We start from the raw sequence: 15,972 nt of genomic DNA, 5'->3' as shown, positions 1-15,972 counted from the left end.
CGACCTGCTGTGGTTAATTGTGAGAGAAAAAATGAACGGAGAATAGAAGATAATATAAAAAGAAAGGGGAAATATAATAATGAGAATTGGAATGACGAGTGTTGGTAAAAGTAGTTGTATGAATATATAGAAAAGAGTAAGAAAAAAGAGGAGAGGGGGAGAGGGACAAAATACTGTGTATCCTTTATAATATACTTATTTTTGTAGATATTTGTATTTTTATATCCGAATTCTATATAGATATTGTTGTATTATGTATATATATAGAGTATGTAGTAGGTATGAGTTTGAGCGGGAATTTAAAAACATAGATAGCACACCGTTCGCTAATTCTATGCTCGTGGAACTGGCGTGGTTAATTGTGAGAGGAAAAGAAGAATGAAGAATAGATGTAAGATAATATAAAAAGAAACAGGAAGTATAATGAAAATTTGACCAACAAGTTGTACGAAGTTGTATGAATATATAGAAAAGAGTAAGAAAAAAGAAGAGAGGGGGAAGAGGAACAAAATACTATGATGTACCTTTTATAATGTACTTATTTTTACAATCGTTTATGTTTTTTATATTCAAAGTCTATAAAACTATATTGTTAAGTGTTATGTATATATATATAGAGAGAGAGTATGTAGTAGGTATGAGTTTGAGCGGGAATTTAAAAACATAGATAGCACACCGTTCGCTAATTCTATGCTCGTGGATCTGGCGTGGTTAATTGTGAGAGAAAAGAAGAACGGAGAATAGAAGATAATATAAAAGGAAAGGGGAAATATAATAATGAGAATTGGAACGACGAGTGTTGGTAAAAGTAGTTGTATGAATATATATAAGAGTAAGAAAAATGAGGAGAGGGGGGAGAGGAACAAAATACTATGTATCTTTTATAATATACTTATTTTTACAATCGCTTATATTTTTTATATTTTTTATATTCAAAGTCTATAGATATTGTTAAATGTTATATATAGAAAGTATGTAGTAGGTATGAGTTTGAGCGGGAATTTAAAAACATAGATAGCACACTGTTCGCTAATTTTATGCTCGTGGATCTAGCGTGGTTAATTATGAGAGAAAAGAACGGAGAACAGAAGATAATACAAAAGGAAAGGGGAAATATAATAATGAGAATTGGAACGACGAGTGTTGGTAAAAGTAGTTGTATGAATATATATAAGAGTAAGAAAAATGAGGAGAGGGGGGAGAGGAACAAAATACTATGTATCTTTTATAATATACTTATTTTTACAATCGCTTATATTTTTTATATTTTTTATATTCAAAGTCTATAGATATTGTTAAATGTTATATATAGAAAGTATGTAGTAGGTATGAGTTTGAGCGAGAATTTAAAAACATAGATAGCACACCACTCGCTAATTCTATGCTCGTGGATCTGGCGTGGTTAATTGTGAGAGAAAAGAAGAACGAAGAATCTATAGATGTAAGATAATATAAAAAGAAACAGGAAATATAATAATGAGAATTGGAGCGACGAATGTAAAAGTTGGGAAAAAGTATAGTTTTATGAATATAAAAGAGCAGAAAGAAAAGAAGGACAAAATACTCTGTACCCTTTATAATGTACTTATTTTTTTAGATATTTGTATTTTTATAACCGAAATCTATATAGATATTAAGTATTATGTATCTATATATATATATATACATACATAGAGAGTATGTAGCGAGGTATGAGTTTGAGCGGGAATTTAAAAAGATAAACAGAACAAAAAGGAGTACAATTGAGATATATAAAAGAATGTAAAGCGTGGAATGGAGAAATAGACTAGAATTAATTTTGTAACTGAATAGAAAAAGAAGAAAGCTTTTTCATTGAGCAAAATAAGAATATTTTTCTCTGTACGAGCGCCATCTACTGGTACACGTGCTAAATAAAATTTTTGTATCTGATTATACGTGAAACCAGTAGAAAACAAATGAACGTAAATCTATAGGACAAGTGGTATTTTTGTATCTTTGATTGTACGTGAAACCAGTAGAAAACAAATGAACGTAAATCTATAAGGCAAGTGGCATTAAATCATAAAAAAAAGTGTAAAAATTCTGAATCACAGAACCAACAGAGCTAAAACTTTGCGTTGTAAATCCAGTAGAATGTTAAAATTTTTGCTATAAATTGACCTAACTGGCGTAGAAATTTTTTATTCAACTATCAAGTCGCATAATTGAATTTTAAAAATATTATAATTTAATTTGTTATTATAAAATTCGACAACAAAAAGGTGGAAAGGTTTTTAATTCCAAAGACATGTAAATTACGATTAGAAAAATGTTTGTCAACCTTATAAAACGAACGAAAGTTTGCTTAACAATATAAAAACATTCAATTGCGAATTCGCAACTTGATATGGTACTTTAAATTAATTCTAAGTTCTAATTGCTACGTCACGAAAATACAATTACAAATCAAAGAAAATTACAATTTACAATTGCACAACATATTAAATAACATCTCAAGAAGATAATTATCAAACGAGACTAAATTACAGTTTTCTATTATCGTCAGATTTGTATTTAGTCTCTTTTAAATACCGCGGTCTGCGCATGCGCGACTTATGCGCACATTTTAAATTTTCAATTTTGCTGCACGAACGAAAATGGAAAAAAATGCGATTTCTTCGAACATTTATCACCTTAATCCACATAATTTCGATATTAAGATAGAATAAACGTTTTTGTATCGATAAAAACCAATTTAACTCATTTCAGCAGTAATTGTATATTAAAATAAAAAAAATGATGAAGATTTGGCCATTTTTTTAAAATTTTAATATCATTTGATCAATGAAATAGAAAATGTACGTAAAAGAAACTTAAACGATAATATCTGCAGAAGCAGACTGTGAAACTTAGGTTAGTCGCACGAATACAACGCATCAGAGGAACGAATACAATTATTAAAATCATAATAATTGAAAGTAACGAGTGCAGACGATTTATTGTCAAACGTTCTATGCGACTGAAGGGATATTTTGCTGAAATTATAGTTTTTATTATCACGCATCGACATGGCACATAATATTGCGGTTCTCTCAGCGATTCCTAGGTTATCTTACCATCTTCGTACGCAACTTCCAAACTTAACGATATTTGATGTTTTACCAGGTTATTACTCTCAACGTACACTGTTTTCTCATACTCATGGAGCTCGAGTCTCGTCTAGCTAGAAAATCTGTCGCAACCAGCACATTTTCAAACGCACCACCGCTGCGATCCGTTCAATACTGAATTTGCGCGTTCTGCTTCTGGATATTGGCGGAATAACCACCAGATTTAAATTTTTTATACATACTTTGCTACTTAAGGATTGTAATTTTTACTATTTTGGTACAAACGATGTATCTCCTCATTTCATATTTATTATGCTGCGTATCTTTCTATTAAGATTGCAATTTTTACTCTTTTGTTGCAAATAATGTATCAACATTGTTCTATTTTCTCATTTCAAGTTCATTATGCTGTGTATTTCTTTATTAAGATTGTAATTCTTACTCTTTTGTTACAAATGATGTACCAATATTTTTCTATCTCCTCATTTCAAATTCATTTTATTGTAATTGTGCATTGAGATTGTAATTTTTACTTTTTTGTTACAAACGATTTGGATGCACCAACATTTTTCTATCTCCTTATTTCAAATTAATTACACTGCGTATCTCTTTGTTAAGATTGTAATTTTTGCAAACGATGTATCAAAATTTTTCCATCTTTTCATTTCAAGTTCATTGCACTGCATATCTCTATATTAAGATTTTAATTTTTACTCTTTTGTTACAAACGATTTGGACGCATCAACATATTTCAAATTCATTAAGCTGCGTACCTCCTTGTTAACAAATTTATTCTTCGTTCCAGATAAAACTGACACGCTATCAAAATTGCAAAGTGCAGACATAGTAGTGACTGACTGCGATTTGTTCTTACCATACACGGATAAATTACCATCTCTGAGATGGGTACAAACGACATGGGCTGGAGTCGAATCGTTAGTCTCCAATATGAAAGACAAAAAGATTAATTACACCATTACACGGTTCTCAGACACAGCGTTCGGTTTAGCTATGTCTGAGTACGTAATAGCTCATATCTTCAACTTTGAGCGCGATCAGAGGCAACAATATCGAAACCAAGAAGCTAGTCGATGGATAAGAGAGGGGAAGATCTCTGATCACAGACTGATTTGCGACTTATCTGTGGGTATCATGGGTTTAGGGAATATTGGAAAATCAAGTAAATGATTCATTGAGTTATTCGTTAAGAATCATCTGCATTAAATATTAATCTATTAATTCTTAAAATTTCTGCAGTCGCACAAAAATTGAGACTGTTTGGAGCAACCGTATGGGGAATCACAAGAACACCGCTGAAGGAAAACCTGGATTACCTCAGCGAGCACAGAACAGTCGAACACTTGTCTGAAATGTTAACGCACTGTGATTACATTGTCAACGTTCTACCATCTACACCGAATACTTTTGGTTTATTGAATGGAACTATGTTACAATATTGTAAAAACCGCAGCAGCGTCCTTATCAACGTAGGTCGAGGTACAATCGTCGCTGAGGCGGATTTATTGAATGCTCTCGAGCAACGATGGATATCTGGCGCGATTTTGGATGTTTTCGAGGAGGAACCTTTGCCAGAAGAAAGCAAACTGTGGTCGTTGCCGCAGGTATTCTATCAGAACTTAAGAAACCTGGCTCTGATATTCTATCAGAACTCAAAGAACTAGCTCTAAGCAATTAATGGACGCTAATTATCCACAGGTGACCATTTCGCCACATATCTCAGGCGTAACTCGCGGCCAAGATGTCGCGAAATTCTTCGCCCTGAATTATCAAAAATATACAAAGAACGAAAAGCTGTTAAATAAGGTAGACTTAGACGAAGGATATTGAGTCAACTATTTATACAACTTTTGTATCAAATGTTTAAGTGTTACTGTTATACTTTTAAAAGTAAAGAAAAATATAGATGATGCGTCGAGGAGGAAATAATTGCCTCGATGATTAATTACATATAAAATATATGTAAAAAAGTAAAATTATTCAGTTTCCTGCGAAACTGGATCCGGAGACGACTTCAAGCCTCTTATGCTAAGATCGTACACCACTTCTTCCACTTTTTTAACAGCGTACTTCAACCCATCGTAACGTTTCCTCAAAGAGTCATTTTTCAGATTCAACACCCTAAACCCAGCGTTCAGCTCGTTCATAAATCGTGCTATCTCTATGGGTCGATTGTAATCGCCATTGGTGACGCTATTTATGGCGAAACGACTCTGAAATTTGATATTTAAGTAAACGATACCAACAAAATATATTTCTCACTGTAAGCTCACCAGTTCTGCGGACAATTGCAGCAAACCCATCAAGTAATCCTCCAGCTCCAAATGAAAGCCATCTTCTCTGTTATTTTTCACTACGAACATCAAATTTTGTATAAAATACATTAAGCGTAGACAAATATTTGTGAAAAAGATTTACGCACCTCCCAACATCTCTGCGACGGTCTCTTTGGTGACCAAAACCTTGATTTCTAAGTATATTATCAAAGAAGCTAGGAAGCACAGCTTTTGCGTGACGAAACGCCATTGATCGTGAAATCTGTAATACTGATCCTTGGGCACGATATCGGCGAGCCTTATGTAGTTTTTGCGTACGTCGTCGAACAGCTCTCTGGACGACGCGCAATACTCGGACACAACTGTAAACGATAAGAATTGATTATATCGACACACGAGACGCCGGACCAATGTGCATACTTATATTTTCTTCCACGTTGTTCCCGTTATGAATGTTTTGTAATATTATCAGAATGTCTCTGGCGGTTTTTTCAAGATCTCTTACAATAACACGGATTCCCTTTGGTAAACAAAAACATTAGCTAAAATAGTTCCTGATACAGGCAGTATTTTAAATTATTGTTAAAAACAAACAACGGAGCAAGGCGACAGCGTATTCTAACCTATAAGTATACAAACTTGAGTGCGTTTAACGTAATTAATCTCTGGTTAAATTACAATTGTAAAGTGAGTTTTGAGTGAGAAAAAAAACGCAATGGTGGTGAAGGGAAATTTGGTTCTCGATTTGTTTACAAGCGTTTGGAGTTTACCACGTTGCTGGTTAAATTGTTAGTGTTTAAGGCACGACACACACCTCGCGTAATTCTTCCTCGTCGTTCAGATAGTCCTGAAACAGACAAAAAATCTCTGACACTCTCTCAGCCATGTTATCTCAGTTTCCTCGCGGAAATTCCCTTTTAAAACGATATCGCGCGCGGTCAGTGGCCCATCAAAACACTCCAGCGTTGTGTACAAACGCTAGTGCACGATTCGATTAACAGATGTCGCGAGTGTATCGATACAATCGTCAGAATTCGAATAAGGAACCAGGGTACCAAATATTATCGCGATCTGTTCTCAATTATTATTAAAATCAACCAAATTCACCTGCACGGTTCCATCTTTGGTTTTTTTCAGATTCATGAATGAAAACTTCAACGATCATCGTGTGGCACGATTAAAATAGATTCAAGGAGGCCTCAGAAGCATTGTTGCGAAGCGACTTCCCAGCTGCATTGAGTACAATTATTATTTTGCCCTCGCGAAGAGAAAGGTTGACGCCAGCGGTAAGAGGAGTCTGTTGCCTTGATAAAAATGGAAAATTCAATGGTAAAATGGTGGATATTAATGTGTGGATGGTACTGATTGATTAACAGGACCGTTTTGGTGGAAAGAATCGAGGCTGCGATCGGTAACGACGATGATAGAGCCGTGACAGAGGTTCGCACAGGTCGGGAACGAAGCCCGTAAGCGCATGAGCGGTAAGCTGCAAGGTCTCGTACGGTGTATAAATAGAAACCAGTAGATCCTGCTGTGAAGTCGAGGAAGGTGGTTGGAATTCTACAGGATGCCTCTACATAGCTCGTAGAGGATACCTCGAGGAATCCGCGGGCGTGTCATTGATCCCGATACACCCGTTCAAGTATCCGTGCGAGACTGGCTTTATTGAAAAGTTCACGCCCACGTTTATAAACTGGCAGGGCCCGCTGGTCCCCTGCGTTCGCCAGAATCCGCTAACGTAGATTCGCCAGAGGGTTCAGGCCACAGAAAAGAAATAGTCGAGCGCAGAGCACCGCCCTCGTTCCAGTAACGAGGGCGCGACGAAAGTTCGATTATTTCTGAAATCATGACAGAAACTGGGGATTATTTTTTATGGAGATCGACGAGAGCAATGTTTCGATGTAGTTTCAACAGTTTTTTCTACCTCCCCTCGCTTTCTTTTTGATTATTTCGTTATTGAAGAGCAGGTGACTTTCATGTTGGTTCGAGTGGCTTTGTGGCTCGTCTACGATTATTGGATGATCTTGATATTGTTATTAATCGAAATTTATGTTATGTTAGAGTAGTTTCTTCTTCGATGCTCGCAAATTATTGCAGATAATGTTGTACTTAAATGTTAAACTCAATGATTCAAAATTTGTATGTTCAAGATGGATATACCTTTGAATAACACGAGCTAGAAATGTTCTATTGGAACAATTCACTGTCCATACGATATTAAAGTAAGCTACAATCATGCACCTATGCATATTATTGCAAATAACGTTATACTTAAATGTTAAACTCTATAATTAAAATATACAAGCTTCAGTTCTTGCAATCTATAAAATAACACAAAATTTGTGTATGTTCAAGGTGGAAATACTTCTGAATAACACGAGCCAGCGATGTTCCATCGAAACAGTTCACTGTGAATATGATAGCAAGCTACAAGCACGTATCCAAGCGCAAGCTAAGCGAATCGAATAGTTTATCGAAGAAGAAAAAGTCTGAAACTTATAAAAACCTACATGTACAATATCCTAAGCTATCGTAGAGTTTTAACAGCATATGCATCGTCTGCGAGAGTCTCTGGAAGATCGTGCGACCCTCTAGCACCCTTCAGAAGCGCACTTTAACAGCAATAAATCGCTCGAGATTTGCTCTCGCCTAAAAGCAATTAAGAGGAATTATTTGCGAACAGTTTAGAGGCGATCGATCGCGAATTATGCATCGATTTCTGTGACAACAACAGTCGAGGCGTTCGCGTGAGTCTCGCGATTAATATTTACATCTTTTTTTAACGCCACGCAAGCCGAACGAGGAATCTAGTAGCAGCTCGATGTTTGCTCGTTAAACAGGTTCTCTTTCCCCGTTTTTTTTCGTCGCGATAATGTCAATACACCGACACTGGACGTGTAAACACGAATATACAGACTGCCAGGCGAGGGGGGCCCCTGATGTTTGAGACAATTCCTCTTTGGCGTGCGCGGCGAAATCAGGGGGAGAACGTTATTACAGTTTCGCTCAAAAATCGACTCGAATCTGCGAAACGTTTCAGCGTACGCACAACCTCGCTGCACGTGAAATGCATCTGCGTAAATGTCAAGGTCAATACCAGCACCAGACATTCAGACAAACGCCAATTAAATACCGATGACTCGTCCCTCTGATTCTCCTCTGCTATTACTGACAAAAAAAAAGAAGAGAAATAGAAATAGAAATAGCAAAAATTCGAACAAATAATAATAATAATAAACGATTTTTACAGAAGAAGAAGAAAAAGAGAGCTGTGGTGCTAGTGTTTTTGGATTTTTAATTAATTAGTCGCGCGTTTGTTTAGCTATTAAAATCAGAGGAGCAGAGAGCAGTCTGTTTTGATTCGAGTTGCGAGGAAAAAAAAGGGAAAAGCAGGGCCTCGGACGGGTGGCGCCGCGTTAAAGAAATGCCTGCGGGCGCTGGCTTTTTACGTCATTCCTGGAGAATTTCCTACAACGCCTGGCTGCTCGCCATCGCGGATTACAGCGCGCATAATATCGTCCGATTTAAGAATCGACTGATCCACGGGATGCGAGCATTAACGCGAGGTGTACGTGACTCGAAAATGAACTCGCGAGGAGCCCACATTGGACTTACAACCTGCATCGAACTACGATAGACGTTCGCAAGTACTTTGTCTTCGACCAAAACGAAATTAAAATTTGTTAAGCCCAACAGAAGCCAGCGCAACGCGTGCAGACACGTGTTGGACGACGAATTCGTCGCCCTCAAGGCTCTTGTGATCATTTTTCCAGCGAATCTTCGTGGCAAATCGACTAAGAAACGATTTTCAAAGGACCAAAACGAAATTACAATTTGTTAAGCCCAACAAAAGGCAGCGCAACGCGTGCAGACACGTGTTGGACGACGAATTCGTCGCCCTCAAGGCTCTTGCGATCATTTTTCCAGCGAATCTTCGTGGCAAATCGACTAAGAAACGATTTTCAAAGGACCAAAACGAAATTACAATTTGTTAAGCCCAACAAAAGGCAGCGCAACGCGTGCAGACACGTGTTGGACGACGGATTCGTCGCCCTGAAGGCTCTCGCGATCATTTTTCCAGCGAATCTTCGTGGCAAATCGACTGAGAAGCGATTTTCAAAGGACATAAGCGGCTGGTCGCGTTCAGACACCCAGAACGGACCACGTTCGCAGGGAACCAACAGGTTTTACTCGCCGGACTAGTTAATAAATTATCGTAGTCCGCCGCCATCTTCATCCGCGATGTTGCAAATGAGAATTCGGAATACACTGGGCACCGATCGCGGGATTATCCGTCGAACAACCGCGAGACATCCGTGAATTGCTCGCCTCTGCGCCTCTCGCGGGCCACGAACGCAACTGTTTGCCAAGCAAATCTCCAGCAATCTTTATCGAAACGTTCTAAACGAGGCGATCGCAGAGTCTACGCTTCCATTTTCTCGATTTGCCAGCGACTTCGAGCCGTTTCGCGGGTCTAAACTCCACGCCCAGTGCAGAGAGCACTGCTGCGAACGTGATCGTTGCTCGATTGCCACAGCTCTCGAAGCACCAAAAAAAAAAACGCGAAAAAACCGCGTATATACACGTTCGTACAGTTTTCGTGTATCAGTCGGCGCGACAAATGGCATTAGCGATGCAGCTGGGTAAGTGGGTAGGCTCGCGTAGCTCATACGACCTTCATAAAAACTCGTCGATCAGAGATTGCCGGGAATGCCGAGTGAGAACTCGCTGTCTACAGGGTGGCGTATAAAAAACCTGCCTTGACAAACGGGACGCCGACGCTTAACTACCGCGGCGAGTAAATGACAGCGCGTCGACGAAGTCAGAGGAAGAAAGAGCAGAGAAAAGAAAAAAAAAAGCAGCAGCAGAGTGAAAGAAACGAGGCTGACTGCACGAGAGAACGGGTCGAGGATGAATACATCAACCAGTGCTCTCGTTGCTAAGCGTATCCCAGTTCCAAGACACCCGGTACAGCTCGTCCTTTTCGAGAAAACCGCGGGCGCGTCTCGAAATTTCGAATTACATTTATAAGCTCGCAGCAGCGTGATTTCCCAGGTAGCCGTGGTTCGCGCAACGAGAAGGAGACAGGGGCACAGAGAGAGAGAGAGAGAGAGAGGACAGTCCATAGGTTAAGTCCCCCACCAGAGGGGCCCCCGTGGAAAGATGCTGGCCGCTCTCACGTGGTTAACGCACGTAGATACATATATTATCCTGGCGCGCGCACACCTTGGCCTCCCGTGGATCGGGCGGTTAGTGGGTGCACAGGTTGCCGATGTGCGCGCACCACCGTGCGTGCTCGAGGAATGTCGCTGGCCAATCCGGTGCCACGTCTACCGATCGTCGTTCCCGTTCGCCGTTTTCCTTCGATCTCGCCTCTCGAGGGGACGACACGTGAGTTCTCGTTATCCGTTCGGTGGGTACGCGACCTCTGCCTCCTCTTCCGGATTCGATTCCTGAGCGGTACCAGTGCGATGACACGCGAGAAGGGACCGCCACGCTGTTGCCGCCGCTCAGAGAGACGTTCCGCGGTGTGGACGTGCCAGTCAACAGCTTCTACAGCGGCTGTGCGCGGCTCTACGTCGTCCTGGATGGGAATCCGGCGGACTTTTCCCTTGGTGAACGGGCTGGCACAGTCGTGGCCGTGACGAAACGACGCCTCGCGCCTTTCTGCGACCTCGTCCGGACGGGAGGACCTCGTTCTCGCTTCGCAGGGAAAGCCAGGCACACGGAAATACGAGTGCGATCCGATCTTCTCCCTCTCCGCGCATTTATGTAACCAAGCCAGCCGCGACTGCTGCACGTGCGGTCGTTCAAGTCTCCGCTGGCTCCTCGAGTTTCTCTCTGACGCGAGTGAACGAACGAGATCCGTGCTGGTAATCCGAGCTCCAGGGTTTAAAGGGAGCTCTGCTCGAGGGTCTACCACGTGTCCAAATCGACGACGCTCTGCCAGAGGATCGCCAGGACTCGCAGCTCCATTCACTGCGCAACTGAAGGAACTTTGGGAAAAAAAGAGAGCGCAGATAATTCCATGGAAAATAATGCAAGGCGATCCGGGTAAAAGGTGCGAGAGAGAAAGACTCGACGACGCTCGAGAGGAGAGGCTCGCGCGAACGAGGAGACAGCATGGAAGGGAACAGCAGGAAGAGGAGGAGAAGAGGGGGTGGCGAGAGGATGGTCTTCGGCCAGCGCGAGAGGAGGACCCGCGCCGCGAGAAAGGCGGGAACGTGCCTGGCGATTTGAATACCAAATCGCGGCTCTTGTGCAATTCCTTCGCCTCCTTTTTTCTCCCCTTTTTTCTTCTACCCCCCCTTCTACTCCTCCTGCCACGACCTTTTCACATCTACCTGCGTGCCGCGCGTATTTTTAGGCGTGACACGCTTTCTTTGTGCCGGTGCCGGGCCCCAGTGTCGTGAAATGAACTCCCTCGGACACGCTGGACACTGTCGTTCGCTTCGTCCACCCTCGTGCTCTCAGGAACGACCGTCTCGAGCGGAGAAACAGGGACCAATTTAAGTTCTCGATACTTACAACCTATTATTAATCTGTGTTTATCGTAATTACGAACCTTATTGCCTCTTCGCAGAGCAGAGTAACTTGATTTAGCCTCTCCTAGGCTTTGTCTGTACACAGAGAAAGGAGACATAGCCTAGAATAGGTTAGGTCAGGGCTCGTTCGACGCGAGCGTCTTCAGGGCCCCAAGGTCAGGCTCAAGGTCAACGATTGGAGGGAAACAAGAGGCGCACGAGCGAGAGGCGACCACCCTTTAAATTCTCCAGTGATTTAATCCCTTCTTGCCTGCCAATTCGCCACGATCAGCTGGAAAATGAAAGTATTTATTTTTAATTGCAGACGACCGTTCACGCGCAACTTATTCACGATTAAGTTCGTTGAAACTGGTTACCAATTGATAAGGAAGAGATTCGTCGGCGGTTCTTCTTTATCGGCTGGCGAAAATGGCGGACTTTTATGCAGATTTCGCTCTGAACGCGATGTAAGTAATTGGTAAGTAAACGTCTGATCGAATTAATGAATAAATTCGGCTTGTTTATTATTCTAGTCGTACGTGGCGCCAGTTTATTGGAACGACGTCGTTTGCGGGCCTGATGACCTGAGGAAATGCTCGCTTTGGGTCGCATCTGAGAGCAACTAAATCGACAACCTTCAGACGCACCACATTTAAATATTTTCGAAAATCGCAGCAGTCGAAGAACGTTTTCATTTATTAGTTTCACGTTAGACGAATTAGTCTTTAATTATTAAGTAATTCTGATTTAAATTGATGACAAGATTATGAAAATTGATCCACTGTTCCTTTTTTTTTTAAATTGCGAGACTTTTATTCCAACATCTCGTTTTTATTAAGTTAAAAAGAACAATTTAAATTCAAGGTTGAACGTTTATTTAATTTATTAGAATGTTCTTGCTTTTTTTGTTCGTTAAAATTTAAATCACATAATTTAAAAGATAACGGGCCAATTTTCATAATATTGGTATCAATTTAAAGCGAAATACTTGGTAACTGTTCTTTTAAATTATGAGACTTTAATTCTAATGAACAAATATCTTATTTTTATTAAGTTGAAATGAAAAATTGAAATTCAACATTGAAAATTTACTTAATTTATTAGAATATTCTAGCTTTTTTGTTCATTAAAATTTAAATCACATAATTGAAAAAATAGTGGACCAATTTTAATGATATTGATATCAACTTAAAGCTAAATTTTAAATAAAAAGCTGTTTTTACTAAGTTAAAACTATTATTAAGTTTTTATTAAGTTAAAAATTTTAATTCAACGTTGAAAATTTACTTAATTTATTAGAATATTCTAGCATTTTTGTTCATTAAAATTAAAATCACATAATTGAAAAAATAGTGGACCAATTTCTACAATATTGATATCAATTTAAAGCCAAATACCTACTAAATAAAAATTAGTATATTTTCTATCCGTTGCTCTGCATCAATTTTTGAAAAAATTTACTTCATTCGCGTACTTGAAGGCTGAGTCGACTTAATTGCCCCAAATGCTTTGTAATTACTTAACGTAAATAATTGATCAACTTAAAAAATACTAATGTCATCATGAATTTAGATTGTAGATTGTTCGACCACTCGCAGAAGCTCTCCGTCAATAATGGTAGAATTATATTGGAATAGAAGTACATGATTGGAAGGTACATAGTGTTTACATAGGTTGACCAATTCGATTGCGGTTACTCGCATTAATTAAACACTGCCTCTACGTAAGTTATTACCACCTGTCTTTCTCTATACTGATCTATGCGGATATTAAAAAACTGAACAGCGTCTTCTTTTTTTAGTACGATTCAATTGCAAGCCGTGTAAAAGTTGAGCTATCAGATTGAGACCCTACGATAACAATGTTTAAACAGTAAGATAGAGTAATTCACTACGTATTGCCATGAAATTTGCAAAAGCTCGCTGACCTTTTCATTCATCTTTACAAATTATATACAAATCCCTTGTCGTGTGTATAAAAGACGAGTGCTCACCAAGACAGAAATACGTACACCTAAAATTATAATCGCTGTGTTAATGAACGAACCAATTGATCTCTTTTGTAATGCGTATGACACCTTTTCTCCTTTTCTTTTGAGGTCCCTCGAGAAAGAAGCTACCTTGGAAACTACCAGCCGCTGTTGCATTTCTAAAACGAAGCTCTCAGAAGCATTTTAAATAGCTGTTCGTTTGAAGTATACGAAAAGGATTGAGTATCGAACTGGCACTAATCAAGAAAAAAAAAGAAAGGACTATCTTGAAGAACGCAGAGAGATGTTTAGGGGAAAATTATCTCAGTACTGTGTATTTATCTTATAATTAACAGTCTATTAACTTCGACTGTGTGGACTACGCGATACATCCTACGTTATCGTTTATTCCCTTTAAACTAATGCTTCTTAATGAGTCACTGTACTTAGCGAATGGTGTCGTGATTCCTTTTTTTTTTTTTTTTTTTAAGTACTGGTTGCATTACTCGTTAGATGTGACTTCTCGTTGACTGTCGATACATTGAAACGCCAACAGACCAAATTGTAGAGTCGACGAGTTACGAAAGAAAGTATTCCGTTTAAAAGTCCCTTCGAGCATCTGTTAAAACATTATTGTATTGCACGTATCGCGAACATCGCGTCTGCGACTTGGACGAGCGTCTTCTCACGAAGGTATTGCGGCTTCACGTTGAAACAGAGTCTTGGAGAGAGGCTCTTAAAGGTATCAGAGAGTATTGCGAGAAAGTACTTGGTAGAAAGTGCAACCAGAATTAAGTTCGAAGCGTTTGTTCCGCCCATTTTCCTCTGGACAACGCGTCTGTCTGTCCTAATCGATTAAATATTATGCGTAATCGAACCCTAGAATACAGTCTCCTATGGTAGAAACGAAAAACAGAACTCTAGCGATTATCAAGTGATCGGTTATCATCAGTCTGTATAAAATGCACTACGCGAAAACAATTGTTGCTACCTTTAAACGATAGAACAGAGGGTGAGAGACACGGATACGTGGTGTATAAAGAGATACAGAGCATGAAACGAGTACGTGGTGAAGCAGTCGTAGAGTTGAGACACTTTGCTCGAGACAAAACGCCTCTGCAATTGTCTCAAGTGAATCTGAGCAGTTCACGAGAGGGCAGACGCGTGTGCCTCTGCATTTAAGCCCCTCGAAAATAAAGATAACACTCCCACGCTTAGAAAATCTAGCGTCGTTCTGATTGCACGAGTATTGTTCACAATAAAATACAATCTCTCACAGTCGCATCGCTCGATTCCGTTGCAATCGAAACCCATGCGCCAAGATCAAAGTTATCCCCATCGTTACTGACCTGTTCGAGTGCCAAATCTGAAGAGAAATGGCACTCGAACGGCCAATAATCTTCAAAAAGAAATTATCAACTCTTAATAAACTCCTAACGAACCTTCGCACACACACACACGCAGCCTGGGATATCGCAAATTCCACGCTGCACCCCTTCGAATAGTCTAATTAAAGCCTACAAAGTCTAAAGTGCTCGCTGATAAGTGATATGTCGATTAAAATATATTATCTACGGGGCGATGATCGAATGCTAGAGCAGCACGAGTTTTAACCACGTGGAACAGCCTGTGCTAGCAAGTTTTTCAACAAAGATTTCTGCTCGCAACGACTTCTGTTACCATCTTTCGTTGGTTTCATTCAACAATTGCAGTGCCAGCGCAGGCTTGTTCCACTAACAAGTTCGAGAAGTTCGATTGAAGGAAGTAGAGACGAGCAACAGAGTCTAAACTCGTCTCTACTTCTTTTAAAAGGACGCTTAGCAGCACTCAGCTCATCAAACGTTAACATTGTCTTTCTTTCTCATTTTTAAACTAGAGATGCCAACAATCTGATATGAAAAATTCACTAACCGTTAATGGGACGTAGACCTTTACGTGATTAAGTTTGCCAACAGCAGTTCGTCTCTTTATCTCACTAATAGACTTTCTTAAATACTTAGTGTACCTATACCCTTTAAGTTTCGATAAGAATTGAATGGATACTCCGTCGATCGTCTCTCGTGGAACTTATTTTACGCTCTTATTGCCTAGAAGTAGTCGTTCGTACCGAGGAA

At 39.7% G+C, this 15,972-nt stretch overlaps 2 protein-coding genes across 2 annotated transcripts; one reads left to right on the top strand and one right to left on the bottom strand.

Moving 5' to 3' along the window:
* The first annotated feature begins 2,938 nt into the window (after window positions 1–2,938).
* LOC143431022 (glyoxylate/hydroxypyruvate reductase A) lies at window positions 2,939–4,753 on the top strand. Its single transcript, XM_076907506.1, has 3 exons — window positions 2,939–3,126; window positions 3,877–4,251; window positions 4,329–4,753. Exons 1-3 carry the CDS (start codon window positions 3,030–3,032, stop codon window positions 4,751–4,753), a joined length of 897 nt encoding a protein of 298 aa, XP_076763621.1. The 5' UTR covers window positions 2,939–3,029.
* A 312-nt stretch (window positions 4,754–5,065) lies between these two features.
* Trsn (translin) lies at window positions 5,066–6,251 on the bottom strand. Its single transcript, XM_076907522.1, has 5 exons — window positions 6,180–6,251; window positions 5,786–5,885; window positions 5,512–5,727; window positions 5,363–5,442; window positions 5,066–5,302 (listed from the first exon to the last, which is right to left on the bottom strand). Exons 1-5 carry the CDS (start codon window positions 6,249–6,251, stop codon window positions 5,066–5,068), a joined length of 705 nt encoding a protein of 234 aa, XP_076763637.1.
* Window positions 6,252–15,972: the final 9,721 nt, after the last annotated feature.

This window comes from Xylocopa sonorina, chromosome 16 (genome assembly GCF_050948175.1).
Source record: "Xylocopa sonorina isolate GNS202 chromosome 16, iyXylSono1_principal, whole genome shotgun sequence".
NCBI classification, from domain to species: Eukaryota; Metazoa; Arthropoda; class Insecta; order Hymenoptera; family Apidae; genus Xylocopa; species Xylocopa sonorina.
This window is presented reverse-complemented; position numbering and strand designations above follow the sequence as displayed.